At 48.5% G+C, this 12,401-nt stretch overlaps 1 protein-coding gene across 5 annotated transcripts in view; it reads right to left on the reverse strand.

Moving 5' to 3' along the window:
• The window catches only part of kmt2ca (lysine (K)-specific methyltransferase 2Ca), a 42,667-nt gene that overhangs the window by 25,498 nt on the left and 4,768 nt on the right, over positions 1-12,401 (reverse strand). For 2 of the 5 annotated variants that reach the window (XM_044103984.1, XM_044103981.1), the window contains exons 2-26: positions 12,230-12,370; positions 11,587-12,068; positions 11,416-11,517; positions 10,940-11,062; positions 8,610-8,729; positions 8,432-8,533; positions 8,248-8,352; positions 7,991-8,172; positions 7,761-7,925; positions 7,593-7,690; positions 7,463-7,522; positions 7,291-7,393; positions 7,116-7,219; positions 6,903-7,043; positions 5,975-6,064; positions 5,780-5,904; positions 5,517-5,712; positions 1,594-1,671; positions 1,458-1,493; positions 1,129-1,272; positions 1,024-1,056; positions 853-945; positions 467-760; positions 314-387; positions 42-242 (exon numbers count right to left, since the gene is read on the reverse strand). In XM_044103984.1, coding sequence (XP_043959919.1) covers positions 42-242; positions 314-387; positions 467-760; positions 853-945; positions 1,024-1,056; positions 1,129-1,272; positions 1,458-1,493; positions 1,594-1,671; positions 5,517-5,712; positions 5,780-5,904; positions 5,975-6,064; positions 6,903-7,043; positions 7,116-7,219; positions 7,291-7,393; positions 7,463-7,522; positions 7,593-7,690; positions 7,761-7,925; positions 7,991-8,172; positions 8,248-8,352; positions 8,432-8,533; positions 8,610-8,729; positions 10,940-11,062; positions 11,416-11,517; positions 11,587-12,068; positions 12,230-12,370 — 3,392 coding nt within the window. The remainder of the gene's footprint in view (positions 1-41; positions 243-313; positions 388-466; positions 761-852; positions 946-1,023; positions 1,057-1,128; positions 1,273-1,457; positions 1,494-1,593; positions 1,672-5,516; positions 5,713-5,779; positions 5,905-5,974; positions 6,065-6,902; positions 7,044-7,115; positions 7,220-7,290; positions 7,394-7,462; positions 7,523-7,592; positions 7,691-7,760; positions 7,926-7,990; positions 8,173-8,247; positions 8,353-8,431; positions 8,534-8,609; positions 8,730-10,939; positions 11,063-11,415; positions 11,518-11,586; positions 12,069-12,229; positions 12,371-12,401) is intronic. The other 3 variants (XM_044103982.1, XM_044103983.1, XM_044103985.1) reach the window with 3 other exon arrangements.

The following is a 12,401-nucleotide window of genomic DNA, read 5'->3' on the forward strand; positions in this document are numbered from 1 at the left end:
GCAAGCCCCACCCACCCATCAGAGAAGCACACGATGCTCACCTGTCTCAACTTCCACTCCTGCTCCTGCTCTGATTCCCTGGGCCTCAGCGGGTCTCTGCAGCCGGCCTCCGTCTCCATGGCGATGGGGTCATAGACCCCCTGGGGTGGCGGTGGTGGCGGCGGCTGCAGGCGCTGCAGTGACTCATTAGACAGCTGCACCTTGTTGATGCGCTGGGCCGCCCGGTTGTCCCGAGCTTTTTGCTGCAGAACCACAATCAGGTGTGAAACTGTTTCCTCTGGACTCATCAGAAAGAGGAGGAGCAGAAACTCACCACGAAGGGTGCTCTGTCCTGGGAGCTGGCCTTCCTCCACAGCTTGGTGATCTGCTTCACTCTAGTGGACCAATCTGGGAACAAACGTTCATTGTGATACCTGAGCACTACCTGGGAACACTGGGTTGAGTGAGTGTGTGTGTCTGTGTGTACCGGGGTACTGCTGCTTCAGCTGAGGGAAGTTGGTGTTGCAGTAAAGAACCGGAGCCACGGTCGCCAGCTCTCCCAGGCTCTCCTCCTTCTCCCACTTCAATGTCCCTCTCTGAGCTGTCGACATCACATCCTGCTCCCCTTCTACAGCTGACGGCCGATTGGCTGAGGCAGAGGAGGGGGCGGGGCCCTCAGAAGGCAAGCTGAAGCCAAGCAGACGGCTGCCTCCACTGGAAGCGTTGGGGAGGGAAGGAACGGCGGCCATCAGGCCATTCATCACCGGCAGCCGAGAAAACGCTGTTGACAGAGAACACCTATAAGGTCACCTGGAGGGTCACCTCTAAGGGTCACCTGTAGGATTCCATAGTTGTGTGTGGGAGGAGTTGTACCTGAGCCGTGGGTCTTGCTGGGCTCTGGCTGACTGCTGCTGTTTGGACTCAGAACAGCAGTGAAGACCTCCTCTACATCCTTCCCCTCCAGTTCTGCATACACGCAGGTGTATAGGTTATCATGGGACCGTGGCAGTGTCCTGACAGGTGAGCAGGTTCTCCCAGTCTTACCTGGGATCTTGTAGAGTCTGCTCAGGATCCCTCCTGCAACAAGAACAGGAAACTGTCAGATTGTTCCATCGTGCAGTCTGTCTGCGGTCACTCTGCTACACTCACCATCTGTTACCATCTGGTCCAGTTCAGGGCTCAAGATAGCATCCAAAGGCTCCTCCCGCTCCATCCTCTGGCAACCCCCACAACTTCCAGGGTTGTCTGATGACAGGGGAGGGTCGTTGGCCGCCGAGGTGATATCCAGGCCGGCTGGAAGAGACAGAGACACGGAGAGGTGAAACAACCCACGGGACAAGTCAGGGGACAGGAAGGGAGGAAGATCAAACTGGTAAATCTGCAGAAGAAGAAGAAATTATTCATCTATCAATCTGAGATCAGAGTTCGAGAGACTGCTCGTCAGAGCTGAGCAGGAGGAAGAGGAGGTCCAGTCTTACCAAAGGGAGACGGAGAGCGCTCCACCTGGAACTGACCTGGAGTTAAACACACACAGGTATCATGTGAAAGTCTCACACACACACACAGCCGTGATAATGAGGACGATGATGGTGGTGGTGGGTGGTGTGTCTGTACCTGTGCGTCCTGTCCCCAGGATGTGAGGATCTGTTTTTAGGACATCAGAAAGGTCCAGCAGCACTTCCTCCGAAACGGCTGAATGGCAACACACGCGCACACACACAAACACACACACAATACTTGATCATGTAACTTGATGGATGTTCTCTGAAACTGATTGCAGAGCCGTTTTGGACTGAACTGCTGCAGTTACAGTCTGAAGCCAGCAGAGGGCATCCTCACACAGACTAATTGACCTTAAAGGAATCCATGATCAATTGTAACAGACTTTATTGAAGAAATATTTATTTTAGTTGTAAAAAGAAAAAAAAAGAAAAATTGCTGGACTTTCCGGCCGGAACACCGTAAAGATGGCTGCTCAGTAGAGAGACTCCCCAGACGACCCGAGAAATTACTGAATTACTCCCGTTCAGCTGTGTAATATTGCCTTGCGAACGCCATTTAGAGGGGATAAGACGACAACAAAGGCCCAAAGAAAATAAAATTAGAAGAGGGAGGTCGAAAAATTTCACAAACAGGTACAGCTAACGTATTGTAGCTTTAAGCTAATAGGATGGAATTGCTAGCCTAGAAATTTTATTAGAAGAGCTGAGAGGGTTCCGCCAGGAAACCAAGGAACAACTCTCGACTATTAAAGAGGAAATACGAAAAGCAAACGTAAGGATAAGTGAAGTAGAGGAGCGGTTGGAGAAGACGGAGGAGCAAACCCAAAACACGGAGGAAGTGTTAGCAGAGCTGCTAAAGCTACACATAAATCTGGAAGATAAGCTGGTAGACCTGGAGAGCCGCTCCAGGAGGGAGAATATCAGGATCTATGGTGTTCCAGAGGGGGCTGAAAAGGACTGCGATTCTGTGGTTGCATTTGTGGAAATTTTACTTAAAGATGGACTCGGTCTGGAGGACAGCGAGCCGGACATGCAGATTGAGCGAACACACCGGGCGCTGGGACCGCAACCACCGGAGGGAGCGCCGCCACGGTCGATCGTTGTGAAATTTCTGAGCTTCAAATATAAAGAGCTGTTGCTTTGCTAGGCTTGGCAACATAAGGGATTTGTATGGTGTGAAAAACAAATAAATCTGGACATGACTATCCACCAGCCATCCTCAGAAAGCGCAGAGAGTACACCGAGGTTCGGAGGGTCCTGAAAGAGAACGGGTTCCATTTCAGACGCTCTTCCCTGCGAGGCTTCGAGTGAAACATAAAGAAGGATCCAGAACCTACGACACCATTGAGGAAACCACTGAGGACCTGGCAAAGAAGGGCTACAAAGCATCAGATCTCCAGCTTCTCTGAAGGAGCAGATCGAGTGGCTGTCCTGGAGCAGAAAGGAGGGGAGGAAGCAGAAAGGCTCCTCCGGTTCTACAAGAGGAGAAAATTACAAAGAGAGGCTCTGGGCCTTCAGAAGAACATCTCCACCTGCGACCTGAGAACTGAAGGATCCACCATTTTACCTCCCTGGCTCTTCCTCTCAGAGATAAGTGTATAGAGGGGACTTTAAAAAGGTTTGTCTGGGGTTCTCTCTTATTTGGGCCGCTGCCAGCTGTAAGGGCCCTCCTTAAAGACATGGGAAGTTTTTCCCTTCTGGGAACTACTCACAAAATACAGAATATATACACAAAGAAGGTTGAAACAAACCTAGAAAAGATTCATAAATGCTTTAAAGATTTTTTCAAAACCTTATGTTCCCAACCCAAATTGAATAATGAACAACATATGGATACATTCCTTTCCCAACTCTCCCTGCTCAACATTACAGGCGAGCAAAACGAACAACTAACATCAGAAATAACCGAAGCAGAACTATGATCAGTGATTAGACAATTGAAAGGGGGGAAATCTCCAGGAACGGACGGGTTCACCTCCGAGTGGTATAAAGAAATGCAAGATCAGTTAGTCCCTGTTTTAGTAAGAGTTTTTAACAATGTAATGGAAAAGAAAATAATTCCTCCCTCATGGAGAGATGCAATTATTTTGCTAATTCCTAAGGAGGGAAAGGATAAGTTGGAATGTGGAAGCTAACATCCAATAAGTGTTCTAAATATTGATTATAAACTATTTACTGCCATAATCGCACAGAGATGGGAAAACATCTTGCCAGTGATAATCCATAAGGACCAAACAGGATAACGTCAGAAAAACTTTGCATATTTTAAAACACGTAGCTCAACAAAAAATAGAGACTCTCATACTGAGTCTGGATGCAGAGAAGGCTTTTGACTCGGTCAGATGGTCTTTTCTTTACAAAGTTATGTCCAGGTTTGGCTCCACCATTATAGCTGCCATTGCACCTTTATACCATAAACCATCGGCTAGGATAAAAATTAACGGAGACCTATCTGATCCTTTTACTTTAGAAAGGGGTACAAGGCAGGGCTGCTGTGTTTCACCGCTCCTCTTCGCCCTTTTCATAGAGCCGTTAAGCCAGTGGATAAGACAGAGGACGGACATAGCTGGAGTTCACATGACATCTGGGGAACATAAGCTGTCATTGTTCGCAGACGATTTATTGTTAACCATAACAAATCCAGCTTAAACTCTACCTGTACTTATGGAGGCGATCAATGAATATGGTTCCCTCTCGGGTTACAAGATAAACATTACCAAGACTCAAGTTCTAACGATAAACTGTAACCCACAGAACAATGTTAGGAGTCTGTACAACTGGAACTGGGAAGCAGAATCCATCAAATATTTAGGGGTCACTTTGCCCAAGGATTCTTCTACGATTTTAGATGCAAACTATGGGCCACTAATACCTAATTTGAAATCTGATACACAGAGGTGGAATCTGATCCCTTTCTCAAATTTATACTCCAGAGTGGAGTTTGTCAGAATGAACATTCTCCCGTGCTTCCTATACCTATTTCAATGTTTACCTATTCTGATATCAGAAAGGCTTTTCATAGAGTGGGAAAGATTAATTTCTCAGTATATTTGGCAGGGAAAAAAGGCAAGGGTGAGGTATAAAACGCTGCAGTTAAAGAAAGAGAAAGGTGGACTGGGTCTTCCCAATTTACAGATTTATTACCTTGCAACTCAGTTAAGACCATTATTCTGTTTATGTTCTCCCTCTTATGATGCAAGGTGGAAAGATTTGGAAGGAATACCTTTAATATCAGTGCTAATGGACAAGGATTTACAGGAGGGGCTGAGTAAACCACATGGGTCAATGTTACACACGATGCTGGATTCTTGGAGTAAGGTCATTAAAATTTGTGGATTGGGTAACCAGATAAAAATCCTCAGATGGTGTGCCTTTGATTCAGCTTTTAAACCAAACAAGATTGATGGGAGATTTAGAGAAGGGATCCAAAAACTATACATTTAGCCAGAAGGGGCTGTTTCAGAGCTTTGAGGAGCTTCAGAGATCTAATGGGTTGGAGAAGGACGACTTCTTTAGATATCTACAGGTGAGGGCTTACTTTAATCAAAATATATGAGACAACTGGGAAACAGCCAAACCTGGACTTTTTAAGGTGTTATGTCTTTGTTAAAATCTGGTTCATGCAAGAAACTTGTCTCCATCCTGTACAATGGCATTCTATCCTCCACACAAGGTGACACAAACTACATAAGAAATAAGTGGGTAAAAGAAGGAAACCTGTTTATCTCATCTGAAGTCTGGGAACAGATTAATAAATTACATTGGATGACCTCCAGCTCCAACACATGGAGACAGTTCTGCTGGAAAAATACTGTTCGATTTTTTGTTTTATTCAACTGCGCTGTCTCTGTTTCACAAACACCAATTTTTTAGTTAATAGGAAAATTACAACATATTTAATCCAACATCTTCAACTAATCTTTAACCCCTTTAATCCTAGCAGCTGAAGGAGAAGATGAGCGGAAGCTCAGGAAACATGGCGGAACCTTCAGGAATAGAGAACGTGTAAAATACAAACAGGAAATGGAAACTTACGCAGCACTCCCTGTTTCCTGCTGGTTGCTACTGTCCTAGGAGCCTGGACAGAGGAGGCGGGGCCAGGTGCTCTGAGGGGGGGGGCCTTGGGGACATTCACTGCCGATCCTGATTGGCTGGCACCTGAGGTCACCGTCCTCGGCCTTCCATCAATCTGTCGGCTGCGGTCAAGCAGATCCCGGCCAAAGAAAGCCTCCTGGACGGAGTCAGACAATCAGCAGAGAGCTGGTTGGCGAAGCTTAGAGGCCAGGTGAAAGCATTACCTGCAGGTACGATGGGAATGCCTCCTCCAGCTTGGTCTTCTTCTTCCTGTATCTCTTCTTAACTTTCTCCATTGCCTGCTCAGCAGCAGACATCGTTTCTATGGAAACATCAGTCTCCAACACACCTGGGAGGAAACCGAGGATCAGACTCTGACATCACATTCTGTCAATGACCCATGGGCTCAGGTGACTCACCTGGATCTCGACTCAGATTCATCTCTGATGAGTCCTTCCTGCAGAGTCCGGCTTTTCCTCCACGTTGACGCACCATGAAGCCCCCGATACCTGGGGGAGACGGGAAATCAGAGGGGAAGACCAGAGGTTACAGCCCAGCTTCCAATTGTCCAGGGTTCCCTGTGCGCATGGCTTCCTAGACCCAAATGGCCAGGAGAGCCAACACGGCCCATTATATTTAACATGGTCATATGGGATGAAACAGGACAAACTGCAGACTGTTTAACCTCTGAATGACAGCATCATATTGACTTTTACTGACTGATCTCTTCACCAGTCTTAGCCAAGTGGGGTAGCAACAGGGCACTTTCAGTGGAATCAGAATGGAGAGCTCCATCAGATGGAGCTTTACCCCTACAAGTACAAAATTGCACAAGGTACCAGATAGAAAGATTGAAGAGAAACAACCTAGTGCATTGAAATCAGGGCAGTGTAGGAATGGGCATCCATGTATGGCTCCTGGGCATTTAGATAACATCCAGTTTGGCCCATATATCCTGGGGTTGACAAGAAGAATGTACCTAAGAAACTTAGTCTAAAATACCACCAGGGAGACATTAGCAGGACACCCAGGGACACACCTGAACCTCCTCCCATCATGAGTACTCACACTGAGAAATAGCAGCCTTCTACACTCTGGTAGGGCAAAAGCCTACAGATTATGACCCTGCCCTACTAGAGGCACAACACTCTGGAAGAGTAGGGGGTGTGGCAACTCAGTGCCTGGGCATCGGTGTGGGGCTTTGGGATCTGGGCATCTGACCACTAGGCCATGGTTAGGCCGCTAGGATTTCTCGGATCTTAATGTATGTTTTTTGGCCAGGGTCACGAGATGTTAAGGGCAGGAGGATGATGAAGAAGAGTGAGTGGCTTTCTCCCTTCATCCCACCTGGCCTATATGGTTTCCTCTTCCTCTTCTTGTTGTCGTCTGTGATGTCTGGCTCCTTGGTGACGTCATCAAGGTGAGCGGCGTCCCGCTCGGGACTGGAGTCAGATTTCATGTCACAGTCCAGGTCACCTGCAGACAAAGCTGTAATGTGACGGCCAGGTGTTAGGGTTACCTGGTTCTGATGGACTCTTGGGCCTTCCCATATTTAGTTACCTCGGTTCTGGTCTGGCTCGGTGAGGGTCTCTGGGTCCGGTGGCGTCTGCAGGACGGAGACAATGTTCTGGTTGATGATCCTCAGCTTCAACTTTGGTTTACACCTGAAGACAGAACAGAGTCGTTGGTCTGACTCCCCGGCTCAGGCTACCTGGGGTAAGGGTAAGAGCTTTACCTGCGGCACTTGCGCGGTGATGTGAGAGGCTGAACTAGGGCCTGCAGGTGAGTCAGACCGGACTCGGTTAGGCAGACGCCATCCTGAGTATACGTCTTCATGTCTGGAAACAGAGTCATGTGATCAGGCTGCAGGGGGACCAGAAGGTTAGAGCAACAGAACCAATACTGACCCACTTCTCTGGTTCTGGACATCATCTGAGTCATGAAGGAACCCAGAGGCTCCACCCTCCCTGCAACAAACATATGGGTCAGCGTTCACCCTGCCCTCTGGGGGAATTTCATAATGAAGACCATGCAGACCTGAGGAGGCGCGGCACAGAGAGCAGTCAAAACCTTCATCGGCAGCGAGCGCCACCTCTTCTTCCGAGGTCAAACCCTCACAGACGCCGTGGACCCACCTGCAGACACACAACAGGTAAGTCAATCCTGAGGAGAGAGCCCCCTCCCACAGTTTGAGACGGGCCCCACCTGTCGCACTGCTGGCACTGCATCACCAGATCATCCTGTGCATAGCGCCGCTGGCAGACGGGACACTGGCTGAGGCTGCCACACGGCCCGCAAAGGCTGTAGTTGTTCAGCCAATCACAGCGCAGCCCCGGCGAGGTGGAGCCACACAGCACACACCACACACACCTGCAGACAGAGGACAGGCCGTCAGATACGCCCCCTGACCCCCGGCCTCTAATGCTTCCACCCACCACTTGCACTTCCAGGAGCCCTTGGGCACGGTGAGGAGGGGCGGGTCCAGGCAGTAGGTGTGGTAGCTGATGTCACAGTCGTCACAGAGCAGCAGGCGGGCGGGGTCGCAAGCGTCGCCACACGCTTCACATACTGTGCACTCCAGGCAGCGCCAGCCTTTGGTGAGCACCACCCGAGTAATCTGAAATCAGATTGCAGAGTAATGAGTGGATCGGAATCAGACTGCAGCGGAGGCGCATCCGGGCCGGAGACGCACCTTGACGCCAACACAGTAAGGATGGTAACACTGGCCGCACTGGGAGCAGGGCAGCAGGCGGCCCTCTGAGCCCCGACCGAAGCTGCCGCAAACCACGCACATGTCCTGCAGAGAGACAGAGAAATGCTAGGACACCAGGACACCAGGAGGTGCCGGCGGACAACCGGGGCACAACTCTGAGTACCTGTTTGAGAGTGAAATGGTCCGAGGTGGAGAACATCACCACCGTGTTGTGCATGGAGTTTTCCTCTTCCTCCTTTGCCTGAAATGTCTCCACATAGCTTCCCTAGCAGACACACAGCAGGGGGGAGGTCAGCTTCCTATTACCATGGCAATTCCTCCATCAGCCAACGTGCTCTTACCCCAGGGAGCACAGTGAGGCTGTCCTGAGCCTTCAGCCGACTCCTGCCTCTTCCTCCTCTTCCGCCACCAGCAGCTCCACCTCTGGACCGCTTCCTGCCTGGAAACCCTGAACCCCGACCCTGAGGAGGACGGGGATGGGAGGGGTTTAAACTACCTGGCATGTTACCATGGAAACCCTGGGGAGAGCAGCACCCCGTCCGTTCCACTCCTTGGGTCAGGTCAGCAGATGGTGCCACTGACTCAGTGGTAAACAGTGACCTGGGGCCTCATGTATAAAGCGGTGTACACATAAAAAATGTGCGGCACCATATTTTATGCACAAGTCAACAAGTATGAATGAACATTGTGTCAAAGTTTGCATAAATATGGCAAACTCTTTCCCTGCCGAGAAAATGTGCAGCAGCCACACAAACTTTTTTTGTAGACAATATCAAAATACAAAGCATCAAGTCACGTAAAAATCCACTGAAATCTGACGACATTCAGTTATTTAGACCAGAAAGCATCAAACCCCAGGATTTTATGATTTTAATATTTTAGTTTTTAAACGATGAAACTGAACCCGTTTATCCTCAGACAATAAGCCAACAGAAAATACAGAAAATAGAAATAAAGGATGCGAAAACCTCAGTCCAACGTCAACAATCATGTTGCTCAGTTTGAGTCTCATAAAGATGAAACTCCTGGTCTGAATTAATCTATTTATTGTCCCTAAAGAGAAACCAGGGCTGATCAGACAGTTTGATTATTGATCAGGTGTGGAGACAATCACAGGTCCATCAGTAGCTGCATCCAGGTGAGCCGCTACCTGAGGAGAACATGGAGCCATTGATCAGAGATCAGATTGATCTGCTGGTTTATCAGCGTTTAGATTCATCCAGACTGATCATCCTGGAGCTCTGAGCAGAACTTACAGCTGGACCGATACCGTTCCAGCTGCGGCCGTCTGCTCTGTGAAATCATCTGGACTCTGTAAATGTAACTTGTGCTCCTGATTCCTGGGTTTAGAATACAGATTTAAATCCCAGCTGAACACTCTGCTGCTCCAACAGTGTCTGCTCTGGAAGATCTTTATTTATTCTTTTATTTGGATTTTTCTTTCTTTAAAATGCATTATTTCTATTTTTGTGAGGTGACATTATGTGACCTGAAAACACCTTCTAAATAAAATAAATAATATTTTAATTATTTGTGCATGGAGCAGTATAAATATTATTAATAGTCATACTACTACAAACAAGGACGTTGCCATGGTTACTGCTTCACCTGGCGGCAGACTTCCAGGTATTTATACAAATTTATATTAAGATGTGTTTATAGAGGCGACAGGCAGAGCAGCAGCTGATCTGTTTCTCCTAAATTGGGATTGATAAAGGAAAGTGTGTACACAGCTTTATACATCCAGATTCTTTTTGTGCGCCGCATTTTCTACATTTGTCTGTACGCAAAGATTTAGTGCCGTATGGACAAATGTAAGCCATTTTTATATACATTTATCCATACATATAAGAGTGCGCATAAAACTGCACACTCTTTTATGCATGAGGCCCCTGGAACTGGGTGGTGTCATGGAAAAATTACAATAAGGTCACATCTGCTAGTCATGTCATATGAAATGTTTATGAACTCTCTCCAAAAGAACTATTTGGGTTTCATGTAGAAGGTTGGAAGTTGTTTTCTACAGCTGCATCAGAACCAGACTCTCTCTCCACTTGTTGTTAATCCTTTATCTCTGGTATAAAACTCATGTGTTGTATGAGCTGACAGAGCTTTATGAGCTTTTCATCCACACCTGCTTCATTACTGATTGTCCTACAGGATCTCTGTATTGTGCACAAGATATGAATAAACCTGATTGAGTGATTTCACCTGAACAGTGCTTGGAAATAGTATTTTTTCCATGACAGTGGCTAACCAGATCCAGACCCGTTCAAACTCAGGTAAAAAGAAAGCATTTAAAGTCCCAAAACTTAATCCAAGACAAAAATGATGAAGCAATCATAAGCCGGAGTGAAACTGGTTTGCAGTCCTGATTTAAGAGAACTAGCAGGTTCTGAACATCTCAGGTTTTCAGGCCATTTATTCTATCGAAGCTGAATGTTTGGTTCTGAACCAGAACCGGTACCAGAATCAGAAAGCAGCTGGACCAGAAGAACTGTCATGATCAGCTTGAGATGGGCTCAACTGGAGCAGCAACCTTCTGATTGGTTGAATTTAAATTCAATGATTAATTCAAATCCTCACTCTCAGCCTCAGGCCGGTCAACAGCTGCTGCTGAAACCAACTGCCTGACAAGCTGAAGCCATCATGTCTGGGTGTGCTTATTTACCACTTTCATGCTCCACAGAGGAGAGTCTGGTGGGCGGGGTTTAGGGCTCCAACCTCCCTCCCCTGTGGAATCCTGGGAGGATGAGGGAGGGCTCGGCGCCCTGCGGCTGCTGCACCACGAACCCTGAGTCATGCAGAAGGGTCAGGGGGGTAGGAGGGCAAGAGTAAGAGGAAGAGTGGAGGGGGACAAAATGCAGCAACATAAATGCAACAGCCACAAACAGGAAACAACCTAATCAAGATGCGAGATGTTACCATGACAACTGTATGCAGCTCTGCTCAAACATTCAGAAAGTTTAAATAGTGACATGCTAAACAGCTACAGGCACGATAAAGCAGCATGCACCAGATCGGAGGCTCCGACCCGATGGGCAAGAGGCTCCGACCCGATGGGCAAGGCTCTGGGTCTCCAACCAGAGGCTCTGATGCCCCATGAACTTCTTAGCAAGGGTGCTGATCGGATTGGACTAGTGGTACCTGCCGGGAACGCGCCCTGCCAGGGGAGAACTTCCTCTTGGAGATGGCAGGCTTTCCCATGCCAATCTTTGGGGTCAGCAGGAACACAGCAGTGGGTGGAGCCTAAAGTCAAGAAGTGAGGTCAGCCAGTGAAGAAAGCAAGAAATTTTAGTGGCCCTGCCGGAGTCTTACCTGGGTAGGGGGTGGCGTTTCTCTGGAGGATGGAGGAGTTGGTGGAGTCAGAGGTGGAGGAGTGACCGGGGTCCGAGCAGGTGAGGTCTCGGGGGACGCCTCAGTGGAAAATGGAGACTGCCGTAGACGGATGGAGAGGTCATCTGAGGGGCGGGACCAGGAGGGGAGGGGCCTTAGGCTCCGCCACTTTCCTCTGCGGGAGGCGGGAGGTGCAGCTGAGGTCATCAGCTCCATCACCTCCAAGTCCAGGGATTGGTCCAGATCCAGAATTGGGCCATCTGAGGTCTCCTCCTCATCTGGTCCCGCTTCCTCATCTCTGACTGGCTGGTGTCTCTCTGCGGTCCCTATCTCCTGCTTCTCTGAAAGCTCGCAGTGGAACTGGTGTCCATCTTTGGTTGATTCTGTTGCCATGGCAACAAGTTTAGGGGCCATGGCCTGAGAGCGAGGACAGGAGGACAGGGAGACTGATGGGAAGGAGGGGCCTACAGAAATAAGAACCAGAACAAAATAGAACTCAACGCTTAATCGGTCCGTCAGAACAACCCAAATGTGACCATAGGAACTGGTCTGGACCATCAGAACCAGTGTAAGCCAGTCTAGTCCGCTGGAGATGTCAGCATAGCTGGTCGATCTCAATTCTCACCTGGAGGACAGACTGGACCCAGTGTTGGGCTACTCTCCTCGTCGTCTCCTTGTACCTCAGTCATCTCAGCAGGATTAACCTCATTTTCTGGATTCTCTTTCGCTGCTTCCCTTTGGTCTTCCTCAGCAATCCTCTGCTCTGCTGCAAGAACAACACCAGTTTAGAAAACAGT

The sequence above is a fragment of the Gambusia affinis genome, linkage group LG21 (assembly GCF_019740435.1).
Source record: "Gambusia affinis linkage group LG21, SWU_Gaff_1.0, whole genome shotgun sequence".
NCBI classification, from domain to species: domain Eukaryota; kingdom Metazoa; phylum Chordata; class Actinopteri; order Cyprinodontiformes; family Poeciliidae; genus Gambusia; species Gambusia affinis.